The sequence below is a fragment of the Leptinotarsa decemlineata genome, unplaced genomic scaffold (assembly GCF_025532065.1).
Source record: "Leptinotarsa decemlineata unplaced genomic scaffold, Ldec_3_MD MMD2_tig00000251_RagTag_RagTag, whole genome shotgun sequence".
NCBI lineage: Eukaryota > Metazoa > Arthropoda > Insecta > Coleoptera > Chrysomelidae > Leptinotarsa > Leptinotarsa decemlineata.
In genome coordinates, this window is record NW_027412547.1 from 1,784,839 (window position 1) to 1,809,894 (window position 25,056).

General features: G+C 35.3%; 2 protein-coding genes across 3 annotated transcripts in view; both read right to left on the reverse strand.

Annotated features, from left to right (window-relative positions):
- sff (BRSK family serine/threonine-protein kinase sugar-free frosting) overlaps positions 1-18,758 on the reverse strand; it is a 32,526-nt gene extending 13,768 nt beyond the window's left edge. Inside the window, exons 1-6 of the mRNA XM_074173482.1 lie at positions 18,232-18,758; positions 4,582-4,676; positions 4,439-4,524; positions 1,814-1,954; positions 1,604-1,754; positions 1,322-1,537 (exon numbers count right to left, since the gene is read on the reverse strand). Coding sequence (XP_074029583.1) covers positions 1,322-1,537; positions 1,604-1,754; positions 1,814-1,954; positions 4,439-4,524; positions 4,582-4,676; positions 18,232-18,322 — 780 coding nt within the window. The 5' untranslated portion in view covers positions 18,323-18,758. The remainder of the gene's footprint in view (positions 1-1,321; positions 1,538-1,603; positions 1,755-1,813; positions 1,955-4,438; positions 4,525-4,581; positions 4,677-18,231) is intronic.
- Positions 18,759-22,747: 3,989 nt separating this feature from the next.
- Positions 22,748-24,690, reverse strand: LOC111511294 (uncharacterized). 2 transcript variants are annotated; one of them, XM_074173483.1, is made up of 3 exons: positions 24,532-24,690; positions 24,256-24,381; positions 22,748-23,777 (listed from the first exon to the last, which is right to left on the reverse strand). In XM_074173483.1, the coding sequence occupies exons 1-3, from the start codon at positions 24,576-24,578 to the stop codon at positions 23,183-23,185; spliced, it is 768 nt and encodes a 255-aa protein (XP_074029584.1). In that variant the 5' UTR covers positions 24,579-24,690; the 3' UTR covers positions 22,748-23,182. The 2 variants fall into 2 exon arrangements, with proteins under 2 accessions (XP_074029584.1, XP_074029585.1); XM_074173484.1 differs by having other exon boundaries at positions 24,499-24,652.
- Between the last annotated feature and the right edge of the window lie 366 nt (positions 24,691-25,056).

Sequence of the window (25,056 nt, forward strand, 5' to 3'; positions counted from 1 at the left end):
AGGCTTTTATATGGTACATTTTAAAAACAACTGGAATGAATGTGAAGGCTCACTGACATGAAAAAACAACAGGAAAAATCAAAAGGGTGATCGCCAAAATAATAAATCTGATTTAATTTCGTATCAGTTCAATTGATTGAGCATTCATTAGGAACTGCGGTGTTTCTATATTTCCAAAAAAGTGGCGTGTTTCATCTAATCGAATTACTGGTCACTCCAGTTTAAGATCAATAACTGTATATCTCTAAATAGAACATCATTAAAAAATGATTGAAAATACTGATAACGACATATCACGTTATCCAGTAATTATACTCACTCAATTACTTTCACTAACTATTTCCATCTGAGGCTGTTTGTCAATACAAACATCCGAAAAGTAATGAGAAAGCGTATCTAGTATCTAAATTATTATGTAAATTATATTATATGAATTAATGGAAATCCTTATATTTTATATTTTTACGTCATCTGGATTGGAACTGAAATTATACTCATGTACAGTAGAATCCGGATATAACGACCTTCAACGGACCGGATATAATATAATGTCGTACTGACCAAAGGGTATGACTATTTTGCAGGTCTGCAGGTAAGCAAATTGCCCTCGTAGGAGGACAGAAATTCTTGTAGGTCGGGTCTGCCAGACATAAAGTTTCGAATATCAAAGTTTTACATACAGAAAAAAATATTTCCAAACGCCTTTTCTTGAAATGACTGAAATTAATAAGTCTTCTGGCTGTATGAATAAGAAAACTGACATTGATAATCTCAGCAGTATATACAGTAACTTACTGGAACTACATCAAAAACATAATAATAATGAAAATTGTATCAATCAATAACACTTTTCATACCCATTGAAAAATGACATTTATGTGAAGGTATGACATTTGTCAAACCCACAAAAAATCCTATACATGTATAACTTTTCCGTCAATTTATATGTTCAATTTATTGTTTTTCGCTCATTTTTACTGTAAGTATAATTTTTATAATATGATTATTGAATAACGAAATTAGTTAGCTCCCTAACTATATTAATAAGGGGAGCTGTTGGAAGGTAGGTTGCACTATATCGTTTACTTGAACTGTAGGTAGATGATTTTATTGACAGTAAAAAGGTATTACACAAACATTTTTGAAGGGGCTGACACCACCTAAGAGGTTGAAGTGAGAGGTGTTATTATCATGTCAAATAGTAATGTAGGATTCGTGATAATGAAAATTACTCTCCATTTTTTAACCAAACTGTTGGAATTATTGGAAAAATTGGAATTACTTCAGCACCCAGCACACATGAGATGTACTTTCGACTTACGGATAATCTTTTTTCCGGATTCACTTCGATCATACCCCTGAGCAAGCTCTGGCAGTTTGGAGGAACAAAATGGGGAATATGAAAAACTCCTCTTTTCACCTTCTCGAGCAATTGCCTCAGATTGTCGTCATCAAAAGGCAAGGCACCCACTAGAAGAGCGTACAAAATTACACCACAGGACCACACGTCAGCTCTCCTACCATCATATTTTTCACCCTAAAAGTAAAATCAAAACGTGATGATTTAGTTCAAGGGTGTTTTGGAATTTTCAGTTATTCTCACCCTTATGACTTCTGGACAAGCGTAGTGCGGGGACCCACAGCTGGTTTCTAACATAGATCCCATAGGCTGCAGAGAAGCCATGCCAAAATCAGCTATTTTGATGTTGTTTTTCTCGTCCAGGAGAAGGTTCTCAGGTTTTAAATCCCTATGACTGAAAAAAAATAGTAATTAATTCATTGGTAAAACACAGTAACACAGTTTCATAAATACCATATAGAATGGCTATGGCAAAAATCCAAGGCGGAAATAATTTGTCTAAAGAATCGCCTAGCTTCTTTTGGTGTTAACCTTCCCTTTTTGACTAGGTAATCAAAAAGTTCGCCACCGGATACATGTTCTAGAACTAAATAACTGTAACACAAAAGGACGATTAGTAGAGTCAGTTTTCTGGAGTAAATTTATCAGGCATTTATAAAAATTTGAAGAAACACCTGATTAACTTCGTATTAATAGCACATACAGTGTATAAAAGCCAAATGGAATACATTCATTATAGCAGGGGAGCCCACGATGCAAAATGGGGATTTACTCGAGCGTCTCTGAGACATGTTGCAAAGCTTAGATGATAAGAAGAAAAAAATGTTATATAATATACACCTTTTCATCGGTGGGGTAAGCTGCTATAGATTATTAAATATGTAAAAAAAACTGTTGCATATACTCGAGCGCGTCAGATATTGATAGCATCAATGTCCTACGTATTTTTAATAATGTTTGTATGTTAATCTGATCGTTTGCATGATGCGGGTGGTTCTACGTAAGGGTTAAAAGTGAATAGAAAAAAAATTAATCGAGGGCGTCAGATTTTCTAAGGAGGTGTTGAGTGCACCAAAAAAAAGCTCTCATTCAATAATCTAACGATTTCCATCTGACGCGAACTCATTTAAGTAGATTAAAAATAATATAGGTCCCAAAACACTCCCCTGAGGTATCCCAAAAATGACATCGCGAGATGATGACACTAAATCCTTTATTTTGGTTACCTGTTTGCCATAACAAAACAGTTTCCTTGATACCAATACTTTGCAGTTTATTTAGTAATATGTGGCGATCAATTGTCTCAAAAGCTCTTTTAAGATCTAAAAATACGGCTATGACATAATGTCCCTTATCTATTGATTCTTTCCATTTTGATATTGTGACATGTAATGCAGACTCACATGAATGATGTTTTCTGAAACCTGAGTGATATTTCAGAAAAATATCATTATTTTCTAAATATTCAATGAGTTGATTTTAAACTGCGAGCTCTGATATTTTTTCAATACAAGGCAAAGTGTTAATTAGTGTAAATTCCCAGGATTTATTTGTGTTAAGAACTTTCTGAATTGGCACAAGGACACTGGTCTTGAGCTCCTTCGGGAATCTGCCAGTGATCAAAGATGTATTTATAAAATGCAACAATGCATGTTCTACAACACCAAACGTTTTTTAATAAGTTTACAGTTGAGTATTTCACTGCTGTATTTATATGAATAAACGACTATTGCAAATCTACAGTTTTTACCGATAAAAAAATTTGATTTATGACCAATATTGCTTAGATGCCTACAATTACCTTCTTCTCCCCTACAGGGTCTTTCATTGAGCATTCCTTCAAATTTGAATGAAACGAAGTGTGTGTGATATATACATTTTTAATCCATTTGAAAGACCTGTTAATGCCGTTATGTGTGAAATATAACATCATTCAAATGTCCGCCACGGGTTCCCTGGTATGGCACGTGATGCCGTCTATTAGAAACAATATGTTGTTGGTTTCCAGATCACCCACTTCAGGCCAAAAGGTAATATCGACCTATAGTGGTCGCCGTTGACAGTGGTGATCTGGCCAACGTCGTTCTCAAAGAAATATGGACCGATAACGCCGCAAGCACAAAATCCACACCAAACAGTAATTTTTTCGGGATTCATTGGACGCTCTTGGATCTATAGATTGGTATCTTCCCAAATCCGACAACTTCGTTTGTTCACGTACTCATTTATCCAGAAATGGTCCAGAAATTGTCCCCAATTTTCGATGAAAATGAAAAAATTGACCGTGGTTAACACCATAGTTGTAATTTGTAATATTACAGGCTTTTGAAATAAAACGTCGTATACAGGATACTGTCTATTTATCGTTATAGCAAATTTTTCTTTTCGTGGTCCCCATTTAAAAAAAAATAGGTAAAAAAATAAAACTCCACTTAGATGGCAGTGACTTCAAATCTAAATGTATTTTTTAATGATGAACAACTTTTCTAAATAACATTTCCCGAAATTTTTCAAAATAAGAGTACTTTACTCCTGTCTCAAAATCAAATATTTGAAGGCCCCTCGTATATTACGTGTGTTTTAGTGTATTTTGTTGATGCCTATTCAGTTTTAGGAGATGCACAAACTTTTATCAAGAATAACTTTTTGTCGAAAAACCCTTAATAAAGAAGTTTCCCAAATGGTGAATACTTTGGGGATGACACTGTATAACCAAAATGTTCCACAAAAATTCATCAAAAGTTGAATAACAGGAAACATGTTCCGTATACTAGCTTGGAAATATTTCTTTCAATGTGAAGATGGTAAACATTTCTATGTCAAATAACATATCCTTCCAGTAGAAAACAACTGAATCAATTCAACAGGAATCTACTCGTTATTATCAAACGGGTATCATACTTATTACCAATATCTCATTGATATGCGTGCCAAAAATTGAACAACTATCAGAGCAAGTGATGTTGCAGAAATTTTTGGTTGACTAGGTTGAAAACAGTAATATATTTAATCGGAAATTTGGAGCATTTTTTTCTCTCCATTCCATATATCGAGAAATTGTTATTCTAGGATACTTACAGGTATTTTTTGTTTTCATAGACATCAGTCAGACCCAGCACGTGAGGATGGTCTATCAGCTTCATGATGGCAATTTCTCTCTCCACCTAGAAGAACGAGATGAAATAATTCAAAATTCGGCAGATAATCTTAGATTATCTCACCTTCATTAAGACGCTGTCGCTCAGCTTTTCCCTATTTATAATTTTGATAGCTACCTTCTTTCCTGTTACACAGTGAATGCCAAGCTTGACTAGACCTGTAACAGAAGAGTCAACTCATCATCCTCACCAATATATTTTACGAGTTAGGGAGTTTTGCAAATAAGTGGTAGACTTATATTGATCAATTTTTTGTTGGCAGCAACTTATGAAACATTCATTCTGTACATATTCAGGTACTTGGTAATTGGTACTTGGTTTTTGAGTACGAAATACTTTGAGCTGTTAGCTGTTGATTGGTATTCAAGTAGTTAAAAACTATTCAGCAGTATTTACAAAAAAAAAACTGAAAATGTACCAAACAAAAACCAAAACTATCACCACCACACCAACAGTTAAAACCATCACCACATATGAAACAATAGTCACTTTTATTTAATTTGTGATGCACTGTTTGGAACCTTTGGTGTTCGTTATTTTCAACACCTCGACACGTGTTTCGATCACCAAGTGATCATCTTCAAGAAGAAGATCAAAACTCAAATCAATTCAAAACAAAAATCAAAAACTTTTGATCTTCCTCTTGAAGGTGATCACTTGGAGATCGGAACACGTGTGGAAGTGTTAACATAACGATTTGGTGTTGGGTTATTACTCAGAGCAACAAAATTAATCCAGTCATTTAAGCTTAAATTAGGTAAGAATCTCGGAATTCGAGATACCCAGCTGTAAGTCTGTAAATACTTGTATATTGACACCCTTAAAGTTGTCTCAAAACCTACATGTGGTAGGGTGTAAGCAACTATTAAATTTCAAGGTCACAGGTCACAAAAATCGGTTTTTTTGCGCTTTTTTTGGAAATATCTCATTTCCTATAGGTTTTTTGCTATTTGTATTTATTATCAATATTGTAGAATACAAAATTCTCTACAAATTTTGTTTAAAAAAATGTTTTATACGGTGAACCGTTTTCGAGATAGAGGGCGGAGAGCGCGCGGTCACAGCATCACTTCAGGTCAACCGGTGCCTCCGGTCGAAAACGCGCCATATATAGTTGATGAACTATCGATAAATCAATGATTATAAATATTTGTCAATTTTTATCAACTATTATATTATATTTTATCATTTTCATCATGCATTAAATCTATATCTATTCAATAATACTGATAACCGTTGTATGGAGCAGAGAAGATACTTTTTCTATCATTTTTGATAAATACATGAATTATTTACAAAGGCATTACAGTTCCAAAATAATTGTTGTATTTGACGGATATTCAGACTACAGTAAGAACGTAAAAGCTATGGAGCAGCAGAGAAGACCTGCTGCACTTTCAAAAACGTATGAAGTTTGTTTCGATGAAACAATGGTTGTACCAGTTACTCAAGAAAAATTCTTATCAAATCGAAATAACAAAGATAAGTTCATTAATATGTTAATTGAAAAATTACAAGCTGCAAATATTACTACTAAACAAGCCAGAGATGATGCGGATGTTCTTATTGTTGAAACTGCAATTGAAGAATCAAAGTCTAAAAAAACTGCAGTTATAATAGGACAAGATATTGATTTACTCGTCATTTTAATTGGGCGTACACTGTCTTACGAACAAGAAATTTTCTTTAAAAAAGTTGGGAAAGGTAATGTAAAAACGGAGATATACTCGACTAAAAAAAAAATTATCCTCATTCTAAAAAACATATTTTATTTCTGCACGCATTAAGTGTCTGTGATACAACTTTTGCGCTTTTTAAAAAGGGAAAAAAATAATTTTTAAAAGTTTTTGAGAATCTGACAAATTTGGATGAACTAGCTACAGCATTTGAGGAAGAAAATTGTTCGGCCCAGAGATTATTAGAGAGAGGAACTCAAACCTTATTGGCAGTCTATAATGCTCCGAAATCTGTGAAAAGTCTCGATCATCTTCGTTATATCCATTACGTCAAGTCTACAAAACTTAATAAACCTGTGCAGCTTTCAAATATTCCACCAACAAGTGCAGCTGCTCATCAACATTTCAACCGTGTATATAATCAAGTTCAAACTTGGTTAGGACATGATTTGGAACCCCAGGTATGGGTTGGGCAATGCGAAACGATTTTCTGGAGCCTATCATGACAATTTTACCACCTGCTCCAGAAGATTTGCTAAATACAATTTTCTGCAACTGCAAGAGTGGTTGTGGTTCGCGATGCGGATGCAGGAAAGCGGGCTTGCAATGCTCTTTAGCTTGTGGCCAATGTAATGGGCAAGCTTGTCTCAATGCTCTACCATATCAGAGCGACATTAACGAAGATGGAACCTTTGACCCCGAAATCATGAAAGAACTTGAGACAAATGTCGTTGAAGACGATAATGAAGACCAGTTTGAAAATTACCAGCAGCCAGAATACGACGATGAAGAGGAAGAAGATGATTAAAATTATAAATTGTAGTTTTTGTACCCTTTATTCCATTTCTTTACTTTCAATAAAAATAAATGTATTCAATGATATTTTTTAATAAAAAGATTAATTCATTATTTATTTGTTTTGTTTTTCATCATGTAAGAAGTTATAAATATTAATTAGGTTAAAATTCAAACATAATTCCTATATTTTCATTAACAATTCTGCAATTACATGGGCAGGTAAGTGTTGTTAAATAAATTAATACTGAATAAAAAGTGGATAAGTTAGGAAAAAAATGATAAAATATAATATAATAGTTAATAAAAATTGACAAATATTTATAATCATTGATTTATCGATAGTTCATCAACTATATATGGCGCGTTTTCGACCGGAGGCACCGGTTGACCTGAAGTGATGCTGTGACCGCGTGCTCTCCGCCCTCTATCTCGAAAACGGTTCACCGTATAGAAAATTTTTTCAAACAAAATTTGTAGAGAATTTTGTATTCTAAAATATTGATAATAAATACAAATAGCAAAAAACCCATAGGAAATGAGATATTTCCAAAAAAAGTGCAAAAAACCGATTTTTGTGACCTTTGACCTTGAAATTTAATAGTTGCTTACACCCTACCACATGTAGGTTTTGAGACAACTTTTAGGGTGTCAATATACAAGTATTTACAGACTTACAGCTGGGTATCTTGAATTCCGAGGTGAACTTACTATAACGACTGGACTAAATTCATAGAGAGGCCTTTTCCATCCTTACATTGAAGGCAGCATAATTTTGTTTGTTTACGGAAAGTAAATTGGACCATAAAACAGTGGCGGTTGGTATAGTTGATAATCGGAGGGATAGTATATATTTATAAAATAAATCATTTCAGGTGAAAATGTATTCTGTTTAAATAGTTTCTACAGGAAATCTGATTTATTATTAATGATTATGGAAATGAGGTCAGTTTTTCTACCACCCACACTTTTTTCGAATTCTGCTGTCCACAGTGATGTGAACTGTCAGGAATAAACCTGTACGTGCTTGTTTCTTTCTAAATATATCGTATTCTAATCCTCCATATTAGCTCCTCATTACCAAAACGTCAAGAAATGGTAGTTGTCCCTTATTTTCTAACTCATACGTGAATTTTATTGATGGACATCTATTATTTAAAATGGAAACAAAGTCGTCAATATTCGATTTTTTGGTATCGAATATTGCGAAAATATCATCCACATATCTTAGCCAAATCCTAAGGTACACATACCTTAGCCAACAGGAAGGAACGGCCATTGGAAACCCCTTGTCCCCCTACCTGGCAGACCTGTTCATGAGCAGATTCGAAATGGAAACCAAAGAAAAGTCGAAGTATTTTCCTAGGATTTGGCTAAGATATGTGGATGATATTTTCGCAATATTCGATACCAAAAAATCGAATATTGACGACTTTGTTTCCATTTTAAATAATAGATGTCCATCAATAAAATTCACGTATGAGTTAGAAAATAAGGGACAACTACCATTTCTTGACGTTTTGGTAATGAGGAGCCAATATGGAGGGTTAGAATACGATATATTTAGAAAATAAACGAGCACGTACAGGTATATTCCTGACAGTTCACATCACTGTGGACAGCACAAACGTGCTGGGTTGAATTTTTTAGTGCATCGTCTTTTGACTTTCCCTCTAACACACGATAGGTTCACAAAAGAAAGACGTATAATACAGGAAATAGCAGCCACTAACGGTTTCTCGAGGGGTATTGTAGATGACATAAAAGGAAAAAGAAGTTTAGGTTAAGAATGAACGAAATCTCGACTTTCAGAAAGGACAGAAACCAAGATAAATACATCTCAGTTCCATACCACCAATATACGAGGAACTTTGGAAAGATTTTCAAGGAACTAGGTATGAAGGTGGTTTTTAAAACAAGTCATACACTACAGAGCCTTTTGGGAAGTCCAAAAGACAAAATCGAGAATTCGGAAAAGTCTGGAATTTACGAAATTGAATGTAAGGACTGCGATGCAAAATATTATGGACAGACAAAAAGACCTATTAAAGTAAGATATAAGGAACACATAGCACACTTAAAATATGGAAGACCTGAAAAATCAGCAGTCGCCCATCATATTTTGCAACAAAACCATTCCATAGACTACAGTTCATTAAGATTAGTTAGACAAGTTAACAACTACAGGCAACTAGATGCCTATGAGAGTGTAGAAATAAGTAAACACAATAGTATTATGAATAACGATGAGGGACCTATACCAAAGAGCATACTATATAGCTTGTTAAAATAAAATAAATTAATGTTGTTGGGTTTACTGATTACTACATAAGGATACATTGCAAAAATAAATTTGGATAGGCAATATTGTGAAATTAATTTTTATATAGCTGAAAACTGTTTTATATAAACATATATTGTAAAATAATAGATAAGGCAAAATTGTGAAATTAATTTAGGTTGGTACGCCTGTATGGTTGGTACGCCTGGATGGTTTACCTGTATGGGTTACCTTTATAGCATAAATAGGTTTAGCTCGCACTAGTTCTTAGTTTTAATCTTCCTCTTTGAAGATGATCACTTGGTGATCGGAACACGTGTCGAGGTGTTAAAAATAACGATTTAGTGTTGGGGAAAAAACTCCAGTAATATTCATTACTACACCAAAGGTTCCAACAGTGCATCATAAGTAGGACATGTCAGTGTCAGTTTCTGAAAAACTTTTTGCTTCTTAATGAATATAAAGAAAGCGGAGAACTTCGTAGGAAAGTAACGGTTTTGAATGCTAATTTTGGTCCAGTTATTGCCCACATACACACACATGCAATTCAGAGGGAACGAAGCCATCAAATTGAGAATTCACGGGTTCACTGACACTGCTCTTCCGCGTTAAAAAATCCTCACAAAACAGGAAAGGGCGAGTTTTGGGGCATATCACGAGAAACATCCCCTAAAGGCGTCTCTTCTACGCATTCGAGAATCATATTCAAATTTGCCATCACCCCTGTTTATTCATAATAATGTTGCCCTAATAGTGCCCGGAGCCCTACACGGGGAAAATATGCCGGAACTTCCTCCGGCTCCCCTGCTGAATTCCTTCAGCCTTTGATACTCCTTCTTTCTCTTCTATTTGATGTAATTAGGAAAATGACGTAAAGTGGTCTCATTATATCGTAGTTAGGTGAGCTCGCCCGAGTTTGAAAACCGATTTAATGAACTCTCAAGCTGTATACAATAACACTTTTCGATACTTCAGGTACTGCGTTGTGAAAATTTCACTCGTGGAAATTGGACCGAGTGTGTTTTCCATGATTGCAGGAAAACTGGTGTTTTTCCGTATCATGGAAGATGTCATTGAATATTGAACAAAAACCATCATTTTTTTAACGTTCGGAACACCGAACTAGACGCCTTCTTGAAACACGTCATCAGCCTAAGACTTTCCATCACTATCACAATGGATAAGGAAGTCCACAACGAATTGCCATTCTTAGACGTATTGGTGAAGAGGACCGACACTAAATGGGAAACATCTATATATCGAAAACCCACTCACACAGGACAGTATCTGAAACACGAACCCAACCCCTATCAATCGACAAAAAGAGGAATCATCAGAACTCTATTAGACCGTGCTTTCGGGCTTTGTGATACAAACGAAGGTCTCGATAAGGAATTAGATATCATCAAAAATGATCTTCAACGAAATGGCTACTCCAGAGCGATGGTGGAACAGACTTCGGCTGAAAGACAGCAGGAGCACCGCAAGGAAGAGAAGCCGACACAACCAGTGCTTGCACTTCCCTACATCAGAGGATTATCGGAGAGGATAAGAAGAATTGGTTCCCAGTACAACATCAGAACCCGCTTCAGATCCGGAAACACTATCCGTAGCAGCCTCACAAAAACCAGGCCACCAAACGCGAACTGCGATTCCAAGAATTGCATTTATCGGATACCCTGTGAGTGCGGAAAATGTTCGCATTGCCGATCACAAGAAACACACACAGCGAGGGGAAACCAGCAAATCAGGAATAGCAGAGCATGTTTGGACCCATAAACATAACATCGAGTGGTCCCAAGCTGAGGTCATACACAAAGAGGAGCATTGGTTTCAAAGAAAATTCAAAGAAGCCGCATACATGTTGTCCAACAATGTATTTAGCCAAGCTAGCGTAGAGATACACAACATATGGAAACCCATAATCAAGCGAAAAATGACCAACTTTCGCCAAACGGTCATCTCGCACTAAACCAGTGAAGCGGAAAAAGGAAAGCAGAGGTAGGTGAAAGTAGTCAAATGACCTATAAATAGTCAGCTCACGGAGGAATCAGTCCAGTCATCACCCGAAGACGATTGTGGATACTGACAATCGAAACGTTGTGAAGTAACTTGGCTTGGAATCTGTCAACTTTTTATTTTAATTTTTTATTTTTTTATTTTTATTTTATTCTTTGTATTTTTATATCTTTTTGTATCTTTATTTTTGTTCAGTTTGTTCCATTTTTACTTGTATTTTTTTCACTATTAACTCATTTCAGGTTTTTATGCTTAATATAATTCTTATTTTCAGCTATTCGTTCATAATCTTCTTCTTTAATTTTTAATTCTTTTTTAGTTTTCTCAGGGATTTCAAATTATTTTATGTAATATAAGACAATGAAAGTCCGAACTAATGTAATTCATCTTATTTTTTTCGTTCAATGTGGAAGGAGTTATCCTGAATAAATAATCTCTACAAGAAACATACCCTTTTATATTTGAATGTTTATAATTTTTTCTAATAACCCTACTTCCTTTCTAAGTGGCTTTCCAGCTGTTAGATTCCAGAATATAGTCCTTACAGCTCTTTCCAAAAATTAAGCGATTCCACCAGGGTATATTTTAGGTCCCCTCATTTTTGCTCTCTATATTAGTGACTTCTATAGGTATAAAGATTAGAAATTATTCAACAGGGTATATTTTAGGTCCCCTTATTTTTGCTCTTTATATTAGTGACTTCTATAGGTATAAAGATTAGTAATTATTCAAAGGAGATTTTTAAAACTGATCTATTTGAAAAATATTCGCTTTCCAATAGATCGACTATACAAGGAATGTTTTCTTGTGGATTTCTGGCAGCTATATTAATTTTATACAAATGTATAATATCACTTTAGTAAAAATAAGGCACTAGTCCGAAATCACAAGTTTAACACTCGACATCGTGAAAAACTCAATGTCACATTAGGGACAATTAGGGATAAACTGCTTGCCAATCCCAACGGGTCTAGATCCTTCTGATCGATAGCTGAAGCTATTTATCAGAACTTTACAAAATCCACAATTCCACCACTAGCACAAGCGAATGGTTCAATTGCAACAACAGAAACAGAAAAAGCAAATCTACTAACTGAACAATTTCCGTCCCACTCCACATTCGATTTTCTAGAAAAGGCATCACCTACTATTCCCACAATAGAAACCACATTGCCGAGCTCGCACAAGTTTCGACTTCTGAGGGTTGTCGTTCGTAGGGGTGCGATAGCTGGTTAACGGAAAACATATTTCAAACAGATTTCAAACAAATGTTTGTGATAGACACTACCTAGCACTGACGAGTGGCCAAACAGCTCGAAATCGGCCTGCAAGTGTGTTCCAATAGTTGAACATCTATTGCGACACTTGTATCGTCAACAGCTTATGCAGGAATAACTTCAGTGAAGAATCCTGCACTGACACATGTTGGATATAGTCTAACGCCCTTCGTGGTATTAGCCAGGGGAGTAGTTGATTTCTGATAGGTGTCAGTCCATTAACCTACAGTGAAGGCTGACCCGAATGAATTTTTCTAACTCATTTGTGACATGAAGTCGTAATTTTATGAATGAATCAAGCGTTTCATTTTATAATGTTATCCATATTGGCGCTGAAGAGGCAATAAGACAAGTGACTTATTCCGAAACGTCGAATGTCCGCCATTAAGGATGACAGTGTTCCAAGTAAGTGAATTTTTACCTCTTTCATATAGTATATTGTGTAGCAATCCTGTAAATGATATCTGATTCAATTCCAGAAAGTAGTTATGTTTAATTGGTTTATTTTGACACTACTAAATTCTATTTCTGTCCAGTAACGCTATCTTATATTATACAGTTTACCAAAATGAGCACGGTTTGTATTGTGCATTTCTGTTTTCGTCGAGTATACGACTAAATCCAAGGTTACAAAATTTCATGTATTCATTCATGTTTTCTTTCATCCATTACGTATATTATTTAGGCAGGATTTCTGTTATATCCTGTGATTTCACTAGAAATACCCGTGGGTTGGGCTACCTATCGGGCGCGTCCCCAGGTGGCGATTTTAGGGGAACGGCCAGGGGACTAGAGGCCCTGTCCGGGAAGTCAATGTGGCCTTACAGTCGGGGTCGCCGGACTTCTGGTCAGTGGCAGAAATGAGACTTTGCGCCAAGAATTCCGCCTTGAATAAAGGCAAGGAACCGGCTGCCTCTGCAGGAAAGCTCCCTCACTTGTGCAACTCCACGGAGGGAACCCCAAGAAGGTTGAAGAAGCCGCGCAACGACAGTAATATCGCTGCACCTTCCAAAACCTTCGCGGAGGCAACCGTGAGTCACCTCAAGGTTGCCAATGAGAGTGTGTGTTCGACGAGTCTTGGCCTACACCTGCCAATATAAAGGAGATGTCTCCTAGTTACTTGTTCACCTTCCTGGAATAGACAGGATGGACCTAGGAGGACAACTCCTCAGGAGGATGTACAATGGAGCACATGTAGCCTAAGTGCTGTGAGCTTACACTCACCACCCCTATTCTACAGATATAGATACACTAGAAATATAGAACAAACAGATTTGTCGTTATGCAAGTCCCGGTTCCAAATAGTCAGAATCATATAAATTATGCCATCTCTATCTTAACTCTAATCCCTAAAAGTATGAAGCTGTAGAATTCATGGGAAAAATATTCACCCATTATCAATGATCACTACAAAAACACACTTTTGTCTATTTTCCACGCTATTTCTTTATTGTGACTAGTTTCGGCTATTTTGAAAATGGTGTAATAGCCGAAACTAGTCACGATAAAGAAATAGCGTGGAAAATAGACAAAAGTGTGTTTTTGTAGTGTATCCTCAGTGAACATTTATTTCCACAAAATAAACAAGTCGTCAATCAAAGAAGTGCATCATCAATGAATATTCAAGAGCTGAAAAAAGAAATTTAGAGCCAAGTTTTCCGAAACTCTGTTAATTTCGTTCCTTCAAATAAGTAAATTATTATCGTCACTACTGCTAATTTTCAACCAACAAACCAATAAGCGAGATTCCACAGTAGTTACGTAATATCAGAGTGACTTCTACACACATCTAAGAGTTTCAAAATAAAAACAAAAAAACGTAAATATTCTGTCTAGACCAAGACCCAATTCCATTTTTTCTGTGAAAGTGAAATAAATGCGAAATGAATACTTGAAACAATAGTCACATTGAAACCAAAGAAATCTCCTGGAATCGACGGAATTAGGCCTGAATTCTTAAAAGGCATAATTTATTAGCAACCATTCTGCTATCCATGAACAGATCTTTGAGAGAAGGATAATTTTTGGTAGAATTGAAAACCGAAATAAAGAAAAATGGAAGAAAAGGATCTTAAGTTTTTCAAATGAAAATAATGTCTCATCCGAGAAACAGTACGGTTCTCGAGTTGGCCAATCCACGTTTGACGCAGTACAAAATTGACAAGTACGATAAATAACTCTATAGGCACAAAACAATAGTATATTATGCAACGATCATGTAATGGTGGTTATTAAGACACGAGCATTAACCGGGATACGAAACGAGCCGAAGGCGAGTTTTGTATGGTATATGCGAGTGTATTAATAACCATTACATGAGAGTTGCATACGCTATTTTTTCTAAACCCGATAAATAATGAAAAACTATAATAATTATATTTGTATTGAACACATTTACAGTAATTAACTCATATTTTTTTTAAAAAACACAAACTTAATGGTATTATCATGGATATATGAAAACTATAAAGATTCTAATTATATTTATATTGAATATAACAACTGTAACTAATCTGATCTTTTAAAAATATTGGAGTCGATGGTATTTTTTTTATATCGCTGTTTTCAGACATTTTGATCATATAGGTAGGTAATATGAAAACTGATTTTGACAAATAAAGCAATTACTTACTTAGGTTAGAATCTAGGACAAACAAAGGAACAGGATTCTTGATTGAAAAATTATGGGTTTCTATTGGTTGATAATAATCTGTATCGTTATGAAAAATGTGTATCATAATGGATATCATTATGACACGGATTATGGTCATATAAGTGTATTGTTAGAGTACGGGTGTAGAAAAAAATCATTATGCACCTTTGTCGAAATGACGGGAACTTTCGACACGGTTCTATATTTTCTTCTACTACTAAACTACTATTTTCTTCAGAAAATATTGGTTTTTTAAGCATACATTATAAATCAATAATAATAATAATACAGGCTCATACAAGCTAATAAGCCTGATGTAGTCCTTCTCGATCACCAGAGCAAGATGATATTTGTCGTGGAGTTTTCAGCTCCTGGTGAGACGAATATCGTCAGAAAAGAGGAGGAAAAACGGATAAAATATCGAGATTTTCTCTTCGAACTCCGCAGACTCTATCCAGATCACTCTGTCAAGATGGTTGTTCTGATTATTGGAGTCCTTGGTGGAATGATGTCCTTTCTACTCTCAAATCGTAAAATCATACCAGCTTGCCGCACTAAGGCAGGAATCTTAGCTGCACAGATGCAGAAGGCTGTCATTCTTGGCTCACTACGCTTGCTCAGGGCACATGAGTCTCGGACCCAATGAGCACTTACCCCACGGTGTGGGGAGTGGTCATTGGTTGATAATGCTGGCGCGCCCTCCCGAATGTATCGGGGCTTCGGGGGATAGGGCCTGACCAGCGCACACTACGGTGAAAAAAAAATTATTCACAACGATATAAGGGTAATTGCACGGAAGCAGTACTGCTTGTGTGTGGATATACGTAAATATATAAGGCTAGTAATATAACATATAACAATATAAACATTCAGAGTAATATCAGAGGTCACAATTTAAAAAGAAAAAACCACGTTGAATAATTTTATGTGTCATGGCCGGTGGGAGAAATCGTATCGTATCTTTATGAGTTTGACTATTTGATATATGTTCAAGCAATTCACTTTTAAACTCCATCACTGACTGAATACGGTCCTGAATTTGGATGTTTACGGCTCGAGTAACAGACTGATAACAGATTTCTACACATCTACTGCACATCTTGAGGGAGACTCTTCTCACTGGCCATGAGAGAACTTGGTAATTATTGAGAATATTAGAAACTTTGAAGATGATAATAACAGAAAGTATATGTATATACAATATGGCTGGTAAAGAATGAAGAACGAATATAAAAGAATTTATGGTATCATTACGCCTAAATAAATGTGTACACGTGAGAATAGAGTTAGCATGTGCACGAGTCTCATGTCGATTAGATTGTTTCGTAAAGAGTTTCATTCCTTTCTTGAATCTGAGTTTGGAAATCTCATTTTTCAATTCTTTCGGAAGTATATTAAATGTCTTTGGAGCTAGAACTCTGTAACAGTTTTGAATAATTGATTTGGATGCGGAGGGTATTGAGAAGTTATCAATTTGCCTCGTCGTATAAGCATAAGATGGTTTCTGTGTTGTATTTATACCAATAAAAAATAATTGTCTCAAATCAAACATATTAGACTCTTCATAAAGGGGCTTGAGTACCTATTATTTCTGTTGAGGATCATTTATGACGTGCTACTATTCAAGCAGGTAAGATAGTATTAGAGTTGGGCAGCTGGAAATTGAATTTGGCGTACCGCAAGGAACTGTTCTTGGACCAATTATCTTAAATATATACATCCATGAACTGTTATGATACGACACCACTTGTGAGACAATTTCAAATCTGTTCAATAAAATTTCACAAAAAATTTTCCAGTATATTCGAGGAAAACTATTGACCATCAATTTTAGAAAACACTTCAATTCATCCATTCACTTTCTTCAGTTCACACTCATTATAATATCAAAATAGTCCCATTAGTGTGGGCAGCAGGTTTAACAAATAATTTTCACAAGAATGGTAAAATATTATGCCGTACACATAGATTAACATCCTTCACCAGAACAGATATACTGTTCCAATTTGTTCATTGTTCTATATATCATTAATGCTTTTATCATATTTACAATTTTCCGTATTTTAGTTTTGATTTTAATTTATAATCTATAACTCATATGAATAGGTTTAATGAATGAAAAAATTAACCCACGCACAAGATCGTTTCGATGGAAGGTTACCTAATTCATTCCCATGATATGCTATTTGAAATTTCAAATACTACACTGCAATATTATTTGTTATCTGTATCTGTAGTGTAGGGGGGGTAAGTGTAAGCTCACTAAAGAGTCGGCAATGCGATTACCTTTACTTGGCACTCTAGTACTAACCTTGAGGTTACACGTTGTCTTTTCAAGGCTAATAGAGCTTGTCTGCTGTCAGTGCAGATTGTTATGTTTTTGCCAGAAATTCCTTTCCTAGTTATTGCTTTTGTGGCGATTGAGATACCAGCCAGTTCTGTTTAGACAACGCTGGTATTTTTTCCCATTCCCCACTTAATCCTTAGGCTTAGTTATCTGGAGTACATATTATTTGATAATTGTGGTGGATAAATTATTATTATCATTATTCTAACAAAATAGTTTGCCTTATTTGCCATATTCAGGAATAGGAAAATGTCCTGGCCGTTGGCCAACAAGTTCGCCCGATCTCACTCTCACGGATATTTTTATGAGACCATTTACATTCAATGATCAATAAAAAATATCATTTGCAGAATCTGGAAGTTTTTTACTCCACTTGGCATGTTCCTTTAAAGATCTTCCAAATGATAAAACACATTTTAGCCTTTTTATGAAAGTAACTTGTGAAATGGCTATAAAAGCAAATTTGAGGTAAAGATAGCCCCTCAAAGGTGGAATTCCTGAGTAATTTCAAAAAAGTCACTATGTAGGTTAATTTTGCAATCTGCTTTTGTCGTCAATACACTTTTTACTCATTCATTTTTTGTTCTAGTTTTTTCAAAAGGCTTGGAACTGCCAAATGTTTTTTACTACCATCACTGAATAGAGTATTGTATTGAGTTACTCACCAGTTTGGCCTTTTCCCAAAGTCTTTTCCAGCCTATAAGGCCCCACATATTGGTGCACCTCAGGGGAGGGGTTGGAATTTTCTTTCTGCATTTTCCCAGGCAGTGTTGAGGTAATTCAATTTTAATGTCACGATTGAACATTTTTCCTACAATCCCCATCAACCACCACTAAGACGATCGACGATATCATTTTTGACATCATTTTCTGAAACTACCCGTAGAAAACGGCTGAATGTATGTGGAACTTTGTCTTTATTATTTTCACCGATCACTGATTCTTCAGATTTTCACTTTTCACTAGTTTTTCCGAAATCTCACACAAACCACTGAACGGCATGACTTTGTAGCTTTCAACATTTTGGCTAGAACGACTCCAAATACAATTTCCCGGACATATCTCTCCGTTTTCCACCAAATAATAAACTGAAATCTTATATCAAGGGGTGGCAAAAATCAATAGCGAGTTAGGAACATTGTGGTGGCGAAATTTCCCCAGATCTGAAGGATATTCCAACGATACCGGAGTTTTTTTCATAAAGTCAACTCTTGCTTAGGAATGTTGTATTGTTTTGTTATTACGGACAGTTGAACTCTTTATATATGCTCTGTTATAAGGGCTTAATAGATTTATCTGACTCAGCTAAATACTCGCCCTGGTTCTTATGTAACATAGGGGTAGTATTTGTTTGGTGAGTTCCACTGTTCCGCAAGGGGTGGATTCGATAATAATCCAGTGTCTTTTTCGGTATGATACGAGGGATGTCCAATAAGTTCAGAAAATTACTGAAAATATTATAACTAGATTAGACCTGCTGCTTTAATTCAATGGCGCTCAAGTAGAAAAATCACTCGTCTAACTTATTTGAACCGAAGGATATCATGAAAAAAACTTTGTCAGACAATGGCTTTTTGTTAAAATATCTGGAAATCTGCCGATATTTTGCTCCAAGAACTATTAGACCAGCAGAAGGAGAACATCTTTTTCAGATTTTAATTGGAAGTATATTTTTTAGGAAACAATAACTTTTGGGTAAGGCGAAGAGATTCACAGGATTACTACACAATATAGTATATAAGAGAGGTGAATTTCACTTACATGGAACACTTTCATCCTCAATGGCGGACATCGGTGTTTCGGGATAAGACACTCGCCTTATATTGCCTTTTCAATGCCAATGTGGATAACATTACGAGATGAAAAACTCAAGTGAGTGCTCTCTTCCTTTCTTTGAAAGTTCGCCCCATTTTTTATATGAAGACGAAGAAGTGAAAAGTGAAAAACTTTCTTACCCAAAAGATTTATTCGACCATTCTATAGACAAGTACCTTTATGGCAAGTCGCAAAACTTTAAAAGCAATTAAAAACAGAAGAGTTAAAAAACTGTCTTACAATAAAAACATTTCGATTAAAAAAAATTAAAATATAAAAATACCGGATTGATTCTGATGTTGTGTAAAGCAATTTCGAACAAGAAACGTCTTGATAGTGTATTTGAAGTTGTTAAACAGTGAAGATGTTATGGTAGGATGAAGATGATTATACAGATTCAAGTTTAAAGATTGTTTGATATATGGATAACCTCTGCATAGGCGGATTCAATGAATTTCCATATCTTGTGACATAAGTATATGGTCATCACAATGAATCCGAAATTCATTTACAGATCTGTCAATTTCCAATAATACAGTGAAAATATACAAAGTAGGGAGAGGCATGATATCAAACCGAATAAAAATAGGTCGACAATATATTCCCAAAAATCTGCATCAGCAAGGATTCTCATTGTTGCTTTTTTTGGCATTTGAATACACTCATTGAGTTTGACGAATTACCCCACATCAAAAGTCCATGCATAAGTAGAATGAAATAAGTGAAATGAACTAAAAGTTTTGCTGAATTATATTTTGAGTTGCGAGCATAGGCAAAAAATACACATTTAGAACCTAGAACTTCACCCTATGGAACACCATGATAAATTTCCATCCATTCTGATTGTCGATTATTTACATCAACACCCTAATTTATATTTTCCGAGGTTTAACTCTAGAACAAAGCCTCTGATACCATAATCGGTTAACTTCTGAATAAGAATTGAATGAGGTACACACTCGAAAGCTTTTCTAAGGTCACATAATGTTGAAGATGTTAATCCTCATCAGGACCTTCAACTATGTTCGATACCAACTGGTAAGCCGCTATGTTGCTAGTCTAGGGATACCTTAGATATTTTTCGAATAATTGACCGATTTCTATCATTTCAATACTAACTAAAATATTTTAAAAAATGGTTAGAAAAACTTAAAAAGTCCAGTGGCACCTACGGCCTAATGACTTCGACAATTGCGGAACTAGCCAAATGTCACACGCATGCTCAATCCCTAAAGAGATGGGATGAAATCGAAGGATGCAATATTGCCAGAATCAGCGATGACCAGGAAGGAAACACCTTCATTATATAGGGCTAGTGGACACACATCTATGCAGGATGTTTGAACAGGAAGATGAAACTGTCAGGCATGTCCTGTGCCCGGTGTTATCGTCAATAAGAGAGTGTGTGTTCGGCGAGTCTTGGCCTACACCAGCCGAAATAAAGGAGATGTCTCCCAGTGACCTGTCCACCTTCCTGGAAAGGACAGGATGGACAATGACTTAGGAGGACAACTCCTCGGGAGGATGTACAATGGGTCATGTGTGGCCTAAGTGCTGTGTGCCTACACTCACTCTCTCTACTCATACAGAACTTGATGAGTCTAATTTGGAACATCTGGCGTGAAATGAATCCAGAACAAAAATGTTGTCTTTCGACGCGCGTCTCGTTTACCAAGTTAGCATCATCAGGAGATGGCTAAAACAGCGCAGTTTTAGTGTTTTCAATACATACAATGAGCTTGGGAAAAATTTTGAGCGAAACTCGCTAATACAGTTGATTTCAAGATTTTCGCTATGAAGGGTTTTACAAAATCGCGACATGTATTTCGCTGTATATTACCTTACAACTAGTTTATACTATAACAATATTAGTTAACTATTCTCTGTCGATCTAAGCACGTGATCTCCCAGACAAGGCTGCTTGTACAGAGTCGCACTAAGGTACGACCGAAATTCCTTTTATTTTTTTTTTAGTAATATGCGGCTGGGTACCTATAAGAAAATTTTTCAGGTGGAATCTAGGAACACAAATAAGCAGTTTCTTCAGCCGTATCAGTACCCGGCATTTCGAAAATTTTAAACTTGAAAATACCGTATACGTACACACTACAGGTGTTAAAACTTAACTGACTACTCCGTTACTAGAACAAGCGCAAGGAGGCTTGTTCATTTCACCCAATAGAAGCAAATGTGTGTGGTGTTCACGCGTCTATATTTGTTTGAATCACCAGATTTCTGTGGCCGGAGTACCAAGATGATTAATATTTCTAAACATCAATTTCTTCCACCTATTATGCAATGTAGGTACTGGTAGTGTTGGAAATAATACTTTGGCACATATCTTCAATTTGATCCAATAACGCTGAAAGTCCTCATTTCTTCAAACCAACATTACTCAATGTAGTTTTGAGATCTTGCATCTTTCCAAGCATTCTTCTGAGGAAAATCCTTGTACTTTAAAATCTCCCATTGTCACGTCACGGTTTTCTTTTGGTCCCTTGGAAGCTGTTTGACTTGTCCATTTAGTCCAAGTCTCCTTGGGCTTATTGGTTTATTCTCCCATCTTCTCATGACACCCATTCCATCAGTCTCTTTCTCTGTACTAGTTTGTACAGGTTCCGTGTTGGATGTTCGTCATATTCTTCTGGACGTAATTTTGTACGTCCATATATTGCCTGCCTCCTGTCATTCAGTGCCTCACATGTGTAGAGTTGTTTCTATCTCTTCGTTGCATAATTTGCAGCCGAGGTCTCCGTTGTACAGCCCCATTTTATTCAGGTGTCCTCTAAGCGGACAATGACTGGTTAGTAACCCTGTAATTATTCTGGGCCGATCCCTACTACATTGAAGTAGTTCTTCAATTCTTTTCTCGGGCGGTTCCCTAATGAAAGTTATACTGTGTTCGCTGCCAGGTACTTTTGTCCAGTACTCTGTGTGCTTCTTATTGGCCCATGTTCTAATCTGGTTTCGTACCAATGATTTTGGTACCCTGAGAGCTGGTTCCCGTCACGGCTGCTATTAAATTTAAGAAATGGAAAAATCTGCGACATGATTTGAATGCTAATGTTCTTACTATTAACTGTTTTTTACAAAAAAAAAGATTGCATGAAGGATGAACAATTTCCATTTTCAACAGGTAATGACCATTCATGAGGCAGGTTTCAGTAGAACTTTAATATATTTTTATGTGCTTCTGTATGAAATACTAGAGTATTATATGATTTTCTGCCCTATTTTTTAAATAAAAAAAAATCGAAATATATATTCACCTTTCAAGAACAACACTTTGCTGGTATCTGAACTTAAAATGTGATAGGAAGGATAGAGAGTTGAAATAATCTGAGTACATTCTCAATATATATATATATATATATATATATATTTAATTTTTATTTTTGATCACATTACAATTGGTGCATTGAGGAAAAAAAAGGAAATTATTAGGCCTTTGTATTTACATATGTGAAACATGTTTCATCTACAGTCCACTAGATGGCAGAAGCACTCACATTGCAATATGCAATCATTAGTTTTCTGTAATTTCCACTCTCACAAAAATAAAAGATGTTATAAATTTCCATAATTTCTCAAGAGGAATTATATTCGAGAACATAAATTCCCGGACGTTTTCTTAGAAAATACATTTTTAATTTTAGTTTCATAACAATGAAAATATATTTCCGTTTCTTTCCCAATTGCTACCACCTTAAATAATATTTACCAATCAAATATGATTCATTTTTGATAATACAAAGTGTCCTCTATGAATCAATAGTAAAAATACTGAAAAATTTATGACTGTCAAACTTTCCTATACTTGAGTTTTTTCTTTTTCCTTCGACATTTCTTAAGATCATCAGTGTGACTGCTATCGCTATCTGATATTCTGATCACATCTGGAGCACTAGAACAAACTGAACTATCACTGGTAGAGTCAGAGAGATCTATAACGGTAGCCTCAGAAGTGTTTTTACTGTGTTTCCTCCTTTTCCTTTTTGTGAACTCCATATCCTCTTTGATATCCTTGTTATTTATCGAGGGTTTACTTGAACATGACTCCTCAGATGTATCAGTACTAGAACATAGGTCAATTTTTCTACCAAAACTCTTGGTGTCCTCTTCTTTTACACCCTCAACTTGGTTCGTCAATATTTCGCGCATGAGCTGAAAAGGAGTTTTCGTTTTTCGATTCGAAGGAGATTTTTCCTTTATTTCTGTAGTTTTCTTTTCAACACATTCGGACTCGTCTGAGGACTTCACGAAATTGATTTTACTAGATAATATCTCTTGTATCAACTGTATGGGGAGTTTTTGACGTACTGCAACTCTTCTCGGCCTGTATTTAATGTTTCTTTCTTTCTCTTTGGCTATAATTTGTTCTTGCTTTGTTGAAATGCTGAAAAAATTGTGATTTCATGATTTAATCTAAATGTAGGGAAAACTGAGGATATTTGACCCAACATTTTGTGTGAAGTGATTTTTATCATGTAAAGTTTTAGTGAACATTGTTGATGTACAAGTGAGAAATTTTTGATTTTTCAATACATTAACCATATACAAGGCATTAATTTCATATGACAATGTATGTCACAGACGAAGACAAGATTTCAGGTATAAAAAACCTCAGACCACTGTCAACAAACCTTCAAAATAGATTAAGCTTTATCGCTCAACAATTTCGTTTTTCAATCTTGTGCATGATTGATAATTATAACACAATTATAATAGTAATATTAACGAAATTATAATAACAACTATGGAAAATGCAAAAATGAAACACTTAATTTGGGTTATGGATCCTCAGCTTTCCGTCTTAGCAAATTTTGTAATTATCAACTGAATGCATTTCGATTTTCAGATCTCTTTATGTTTACCGTTTATTGGAAGATACCATGTTCGATACTGTTCTTTGAAGAAAGTTCAAATTGGGTCTTATTCTGATTTTCTCTAATTCACCCTCTCTAGCTTTGCTTTCCTTTATAAGAGCTTCAATAACTTCACTGAAACAACAAATAGGTGAATATAAATTTTGTTGGAGTCTGGTACAGGGTAATTTAAAGAAAGTACAAGCAAACAAAAATTATCCTGTTGATGAAATCATTCTATTAGCTACTTACAGGGCAAGTCACAAAAAAAGGAAAACAACATACTTATCGGAAACTAATGACTTATAATAGTTCAATCCCTCCTGATCCATATTTACGTCCTTCTAGGCGATAAAAATTAGTTTTCTTGACTTTTTTTGACGTATATATGTAAATACTTTGTTTTGACTCATGACGACAACATATATGTCATGACAATATTATGACGTCACTACCAAAACAGTGACAGACAAGGTTGCCACTACATGTTTTATTTGCGTACTAAAGTTCAGAAATTTTCGTAATTGATTCTGTAATTTGGTAATATACTAGTGAACCTTTAATAACTTTGGGAAAATCAGAAACCTGGACACTCTGAAGATAGAACTTTTAAAAATGTAGATCTTCTAAATGCGGATGAACCATATATAATACAGGCTAAAATCATTTCCAGAATAGATCTAGTTAGCACTCTGAAGATAGAACTTTTAAAAATGTAGATCTTCTAAATGCGGATGAACCATATATAATACAGGCTAAAATCATTTCCAGAATAGATCTAGTTAGCACCCTGAAGAACTCAATCTAGTT